The sequence below is a fragment of the Cyphomyrmex costatus genome, unplaced genomic scaffold (assembly GCF_001594065.2).
Source record: "Cyphomyrmex costatus isolate MS0001 unplaced genomic scaffold, Ccosl1.0 scaffold193, whole genome shotgun sequence".
NCBI lineage: Eukaryota > Metazoa > Arthropoda > Insecta > Hymenoptera > Formicidae > Cyphomyrmex > Cyphomyrmex costatus.
This window is the reverse complement of record NW_017275965.1, coordinates 1569629-1577554: the sequence shown is the minus strand read 5'-3', so window position 1 is coordinate 1577554 and position 7926 is coordinate 1569629. Positions and strand designations below refer to the sequence as shown.

The 7926-nt window shown below is 38.2% G+C and overlaps 1 protein-coding gene across 1 annotated transcript in view; it reads right to left on the bottom strand.

The window, feature by feature from the left end:
- Nucleotides 1-3501, bottom strand: part of LOC108772949 (serine/threonine-protein kinase 17B) — a 112407-nt gene extending 108906 nt beyond the window's left edge. The window contains exon 1 of the mRNA XM_018538625.1: nucleotides 3135-3501. Coding sequence (XP_018394127.1) covers nucleotides 3135-3268 — 134 coding nt within the window. The 5' untranslated portion in view covers nucleotides 3269-3501. The remainder of the gene's footprint in view (nucleotides 1-3134) is intronic.
- Between the last annotated feature and the right edge of the window lie 4425 nt (nucleotides 3502-7926).

Below are 7926 nucleotides of genomic sequence, written 5' to 3'. Positions count from 1 at the left end.
CTCTCTCTCTCTCTCTCTCTCTCTCTCTCTCTCTCTCTCTCTCTTTCTCTCTCGCATTACTCTCGTTCATCATTCTCTTTCTCCTTCTGCTGATATCTCATAAAATACGCACTTCATTTTGTCTTGCACGTTAAAAGCTTCATATATCTTGCTACGGTTGTATACAGTCAAATAATTCCTATCTAGATTGAACGAAATTTAGCACGAACGATGGTAAAATATCGCAGCGGGAATATTTAGAATAGAACGATATATATGTTTAAAAGCTGTTACTTTCTTGCTGCGTGTAACGATCTACAGCAAGAAAAGGTTGCATTAGTATTCCCCGCGGCAGATCACTAAAAAATCGTAGACACGTGTGAAATGGTTCCATAACGAGCGCGTTTCCGTCGACGCGCGTGATTTAACACGTAATTACGTAAACCCATATGCAAGGGAATCTGCAGAAAATTAGTTAAAGGTAAACCGGAGAGGCGCGAATAACAAACGCGCTTCTTTTTTTTTTTTTTATATATATATATAACGCACGTGTCGTAATGCGATTATGCGATGACTTTAATACGACGATTAAATGCGGGCGTAAATACAGCGTAAAATTTAGCGACGATAAAACCTCGCTCATCTCTCTGTCTCCCGTAAAGCGAAAATCTTATAAATTAATTTAATATTCTTGAGATAACCCTCATAATTTTTTGCCTCGCGATTAATCGCGTTAAAAGTTAATATAATCGTTCGTACATTATCGAATTCTATTAACCCCTCGCGATGTGCAAGACTTAAATCGCGCGTAAATAAGCCATTAACGATATCTTATGATACTGATAATTGAATTGATAATTTGTTGCGTGCTAAAGTTAATCTGTACTTTATACCATTCGAATTATCTTCGAGACGTGATATGCCTTATCATTATATTCTTTTGTTATACACTATATACGTGCGCGATATGATATATATATATATATGTATTTCAAAAATTTTTTGCTCTCGCGCTTCCATTAAATCCACGAGTAATCGCATTGAAACACGCGCGTGTCACGAGATACTAATTACCCGCATCTCGCGTTACCTTGCACGCATTTATCACCTTTAATGATAGATTGTACGCTCTCGTACAATAGCATCAAATCGCGTCCCCTTTTCTCGCGCACTCGATCGGATAATTCATATAATGTGAGAAACGAAACTCCTTACGCACAAGAATCTTTTGTAAACTGTATTTTTCTTTTATATAGCGAGACCTCGTTTTTTACCTTACTTCTCGCTGCGCTAAAATAGAGCAAATCGAAGATGAGAATGCGATCGAAGATTGCCATACCTATAATGTTAGATATCAAAAAAGATATCAAAAATAATAATCCTAATTCGTTGAGTTAAATAATATATTGCTATTTTGAACTTTCATGTAATAGTAAAATGTAAATCAATCCGATTCTGTGGTTAGTTTAAAAATTAACAATGTCCATTTTAATGTATAAACTTAGCAAATAATAAACTTTGAAGTTAAATGAATATATTTCTTTGTGTTAAATCGTTTAACTCCATTGTTTTAGTTAAATTAATATTATATTGAATAGAAGCAGTAGCGATCTACTAAAATGATAACAAAATAATTTATATTGGACAAAATTTGTCATTATGAAGTTAACAGAGTATTTTCTATAAACTTTGCTAAAATTCACTTTGCATGAATTTCTGATCAATAATTTCCCAAAAATTCCACACCGTCGCCAAGTGACAGAATTGAAAAATTATCATTTTTGCTTACAAAAAATAATGAAAATATATTCGAAATATGTAGATATTTGTATTCCTTTACACAGTAATTATGTTAAAATTGTATTTCATAATTAACATTATAAAATTTCAACAATTTAAAAAATCCAAACTCATTTTCTAGAAAACTTCGTTTTTTAAGTTATGTAACAAATATTTTTTATCACACAGCCTTCCTACTTCACGTCTATAGACTTTCTATACCCCTTATTAAATGAAGTTACTTTAATCCTGTCGGGATAATTTTTACCCAAATTTTAAAACATATCTAGATAATATTTATGTTCAAAATAAAGTATTTTAAAACATTTTTAAGATATCTTGTGTCCTGATTTTCATATGAATGTTCAAGTCAATACTTTATTTTCCACTGATATCTATAATTTTCCATTTCTACAACATTTGTATATAATTATGATTTATTGTAACTATATTAATCGAGTTTTTTTTCCCAGTCCGAATTCAATTGTGTTAAATTATTATAAAATGTTTTATAAAGATCATTTTGAGAATGTATGTTCTTCCTTTGTCTTATCTTTTATCTATATCATGATCTTACATGTAACGTCTCTACACGTAAAAGCATTTATCAAAAAGAAATGTAGAAAAATTATGTCAATATTGACTTTTAAATTTTTCGTAATGTTTTCTTTCTTCTTTGAGAAACTACTTCGTTAACTACAGAAGAGTATCCAAATATTCACTGAAAAAGAGTCTTGTAATTGCTGCCAAAATGTTGAATGAAATAATTTCAATCAAATGTTTGTAATATTTTACTTTTCTAATTTTTAGTATAAATATTAACAGATATAATAAAACTTATAATCAACCGTTTGATAATAATTACTAAATATTTAGAAAATATTTAAATTACTTTTGTTTATATTAACCAAACATTTACTTGATATTGTGACACTCGACATCTGATAATAATTATTGTCAGACTTTTTTCAGTGTAATAAAATCGCAAAGAAATGTCGTTAAATTATCTTTCTTACGTGGAATTTGACAGAAAGTCACACTTGTGTGCTCGCAACACAATATACAGGTAGGATAGCCTATCGAATATCAACGATAACAAAACGTTCATTCTCTATCGGCATTCATTATGGCGATCGACAGCGTAAATATTGATAGACATCGAGCGCATAGAAGAGGTTGAGCTCGACCTAGGGAGGTCACCGGAGTCGCGGTAGGTCGGAAGCGGCCTAGCCTCGTTAGGTTACCCGAAGACATGGGGGGGGGGGGGGGAGAGAGAAAGAGAGTGGAGCGCGATCGAGGGAATATGAGAGGCGAAGGAAGTAGAGAGAAAGAGAGAGAGAGAGAGATGGAACCGCGTGTTTCGAGTCGTGGCTTACCGTGCGAAAGGCTGTTCCTCGACCTCGTAGAGCTCCTCGAGGGTCTGTTTCGAGAGAAGTCTCTCCAGTCTCTCGGGCGTGGGAGCGAGATGCCCCGGGATGCTGGTAGTCTCGAACAGGCTGTCCGCGGTCATGGCCGTTGCTGCCGTCGACGATGATCACGCAAGAAGGGCACCGAAAACTCCGCGGGAGTCTCCGTTCAACGTAGCACAAAATCCCAAAATTCGGAGCACACACTGATAGCGTCACTCAGATAAATGTCCTTTGTTTTATTCCTCTTTAAGCCGTTCTTCTCTATCGCCCGCAGTCGATCTCCTATTCGATCGCGATCGCGATGGACGCGAGCGCGCGCACGGGGCGCGCTCGTTACCGTCAACGTTGCCACGGAGTACGAAATAACGCGTCGCTATCGCGCGTAACGAACGTTGCCACGGCCGCAACACACATTTCAGGATGCGCGACAGGATCGATCCTCGATACTTGAACGTAGCACAAAATTCGAATCGTCCAGCAAGCACCGCACCGTTCACGCGCCTACCGCGTGAAGTTGCCCGCACGTCGTGCGCGCGCGCGCGCGCGCGGCTTACTTACACACGCGGGATACTTTCGGAAACTTGCTCCGCTTCGTAACGAACTTCGGTGGTCCGGATTGGGGAACCGTGTCGTCGCGCTCACGTCGTTTTTCGCTCTTGGGAGTACGCGTACCGGATCGCGGCAGCCGAGGCATACACGCTTTCAATCCTTGACTCGGAACCCACGCGCTCATCCAAACGTTCCGACGGTTCATCGCCAATTGCGCTGCCGCTCGCGTCCCCACTACTGCACGGTAGCGCAGCCGGACTGGCTGAGTAGAGGGAGCGAGTGGAGTTAGCGGGGGCAGCCCACGTGACGCGCGAAGTCTGCCGAGTGTCGACGAACGCGGCCGAACCGAGCGATTCGAATGCGCGCCGCCCGTTTACTTCCTACTCGCTCTCGAGAGAGATCTCTCGCCTAGAGCATGAACTTCGGATTCAAAACCTTTAGGCGACGTATTAATGTTCCCGGATTCCCCTGATTTCCACTCCCACGCGCATACCTAAGCCGAACGTTAGTTATACATACCTGACTTTAACAAAACAGGAAGAAACTTGTTCGTGCACAGGATTTTTCACGTCATTGAATTGTAGCCGTTTGCTCTCTCCCTTTTTCCAATTACACCTATTGTTAAAGAAAAAGATGCAGATGGTAAAAGTGTATAGATGATAACTACAATACAAGTTCTATTTGTAAATATTATAATATATATCTAATTGAATAATAAACTATTTTATAGTTAACGAAATTACATATAGAATAGTTTATTGAAATATGTATATTAATTCTACGTATAAAGGCACGAAATATAAGAAAATAATTTAACAACAAATTCTAAGATTAATAAAAAAGATAAAATCAACAATTATGTTGATAATTTTTATAATATTTGTGTTGCTATCAATATATACTTATCTTCTGTTAAATTAACACGAAAATTGTGGACTTTGAAAAAATGTATTGAATTTAAAGCGAACTTTTTAAATTTTTACATATAATTTTTTAACTTCTACGATTTCTTTTCCAATTATCTCGCGCATTCAAGAATAATAATCAGATAAATACACACACGTCGTTATCATTTTTAAAACATCGACAAACACGCATCCATCAAAGAAATAGAGAACGTATCCGGTTGTTGTTGCGTTCAAACGCTGTGGTTCTAACAAGTTATAAGCGGCAAACTTCATTCGAATCGTTTGAATTAAAAAATAGTTGCGCGCGCTACATCGATTTAACAGCTCGCAGCCACGGGCATCATGATAATTTTCCGTTCCATTTTACATCGTTAATATCTAGCATTTCAAAGTTCATTGAATATGCGCGCGCGTGCAACAGGACAAGCGCGAAACTTTGTGCGATAGCCTCTCAAGTGTGGCTTATAAATAATTTATCGCTTTCCGGCATCTCTTCTTCGGCCTTTCGAATTTTACGCGGAGTCTCGACTAGACGAGCATACCTCTCTCCCCCCCCCCTCTCTCTCTCTCTCGCTCTCTCTCTCTCTCTCTTTCCTTCCGCGTATCCTTCGGACTCCCATATCCTCAAAGCTCGGTTGTATTCAGAGCCGGTAAATTGAATAGCTTGCAGTCTCACTGCCGTAAACGGTCCTCCTTACTTCTCGGAGTAGCAAACAAACGCGAAGCCAGGAGGCCTGTAAAGCATGACAGGATCTTGTCAACCACCGTACATGATTACGGCGAGCGAGCATGAATAATGGAATGCATAATTTATCGGTTTCGCAGCGAAAGACTAGCACCGTGCGGGAGGAAGCAACAGCGGGGCTGGGGAGGAGCGGGGAAGGAGGGACAAGTATGTGCCGCGATTACGACTATACGTATGTACATTATAGATCCTTTTAATAAGCCGCTACTTAAGGCTTCCAACGATTAAATAAATCAGGCGTTCTCGATAAGGATGACCGTTCTACGTTCGTGTCTACAACGCTCGTATACAAATACACTCATGGAGCTGGTTACACGAATCTAGACAACGCAGTAGCAATCCCATGATAACACAAAAAATGTATTCGCATTGTTTAAAATCCCTTAGAATTTTTGCAATCTTTAGGGTCTCTTTCACCAACCTTACGGTTGCTAACCTGAGGATTAAACATTGTTCATTGTTAGAGAAGGAACAAGTGTTCTCAACCTGTGCTTTTATAACTTATATTTCTGTATATATACTGGACGAAAAGAAGAAGTCAAGGTCTGACAAAGCGAAACGCGTCTATAGTTTATAGTCCTCAAGTTGCCAACTATGTAACGGTCGTTACATAGTTTAGCCCGACCGAGGTTTGGTGAAAGAGACCCTTAGAAAAAAGATGAATGAAAAATCCTGAGTGCAATAAGTGCAAGCGACATAAGCAGACCCAGCTCAACCAAAGAATCCTAAAATCGGATTACAATGCGAAATAAAAATCACAAATAATAACAATAGAATACGTTTTAAGCCTAATGTATTAATTAATGCAGGCAATGAAGGACAGAAAAATTACACTCAACTGTGTTGTATTATTATATAATAGACGGTTACTTTTCTTAACAATAAGACGAAATCCATTGTTACTCCTTGTTTTATTGCCTGTAAACTTAAAATGTCTTTATGGTGCCTTTTAGACAATTCCTAGTGAGAAATAATAATAAAATCGATATCGAATTCTTCATTTCTCATTGGGTTCTCACAAAGATATTTTTCAAATCGGTATTCATAATCGATTCTTATATATTTGAGACTGCCTTAAGTCTTATACTTCAAATGTCAAAGCCACTCAGAGAGCTGTATTAGCATCTTAAAACATTATTTAAGACAGCCTTGAAATAAGAACTGGCTATGAATACCGCCCTAAGACGTCTTTCAGATGTCTCACAAGACGTCTTGTGACCCGATTTTCGACTTTGTATTGTGTAGGCAGGACGAGTTGAAAATCAAGGTAGGATTGATAGATGGATCGCATTACGCTCGTTACAGTTACGCACGTGTTTTTTTCCTTTTCTCTCGCTTTCGTCGAGAGTAACAGCATAAACAAGAATACACAGTGCCTCGGGCACATTTCGGCGTACGCATCGATACACAAACACAGTGTGGTAAATCAAACGCGAGCTGCAGAGCTCGAGTACGCAATGTGGATGAAAAATGGCCTGAAATGTAACAGAGTTTAAACGGAATTCGGGGCAGGAATTTCGGTGTGTTCCATAGAGAAGATAAATCTTCTCCGTTCTCGTCACGTCAATGAAGTGGACTCCTTGAACGCCTCGGGCTCCGTACACAGCATGCGGATCGCAAATGGCTTAAACCATGAATCGTACGCGTATCGGAAGATATTTAGAGCGCGTGCTCCTTGCCTAATTATTCGCTCGTCGTTGATTATTGCATGGTTATTTGAGAATACTGTTTCGAAGCAATAGCTAACTTTTCGTAATTTGACAAATAAAATATAACGATGCTATAAAACAAGAATAGAAAAATATAATAATATGATAATTAATTTTTATAATTATAATATAATTACAATATCTATAATAGTTAACACTTGGCCAAGCTGGATTTGAAAGAGTCGATATTTTGATCGCAAATTCTAATGGATAAATTAATGAAATCGGTAAAAAAATTAATAAAATACAATTTGACTTCTACAATAGCAAAATCTCGTCGAAAACTTTCGGAGATATGTGCAAAAGTTTTTGTCAGATTTTTATATAAAATGCAAAATTTCAAACAGCCGACGAGAAGAGTTAAATGTAGCAATAAAATAGTAATATATAGATACAGCAATAACGCGACAAAATAATATTTTGAATAACCGACACACATGATGCGCGACATTCACACGAGAAGTACGCGTGTTGAATGCTTCTATATGTACTATATATAATACGTGCAACTTTACGCGTTAAAGCACTTATGGCCTCGTGTATACACATTCGTCACACTTTAGTTCGCGTTCGGCAAACTGCACGCGCGTGTATATATAGGTCATGCCACACGAACAAGGAAAACGCGAAAGAATGCTGCAGTAACATATGTATATATGTATTATGTGTCGGTAGATGATGCAGATATCGGCAGTTGCTCGTATTTCGTTGGCCAATCGTAACGTGTCGCAATATCGCGTTCATAACGATTAAAAAATGCGACGTCCTACTCTTTCGTTCTTACGTCTTGTTCCTCGAGTCTTCCTTTCATCTTATACATCCGGAAAGATTCCAAGAGGCGATGACGA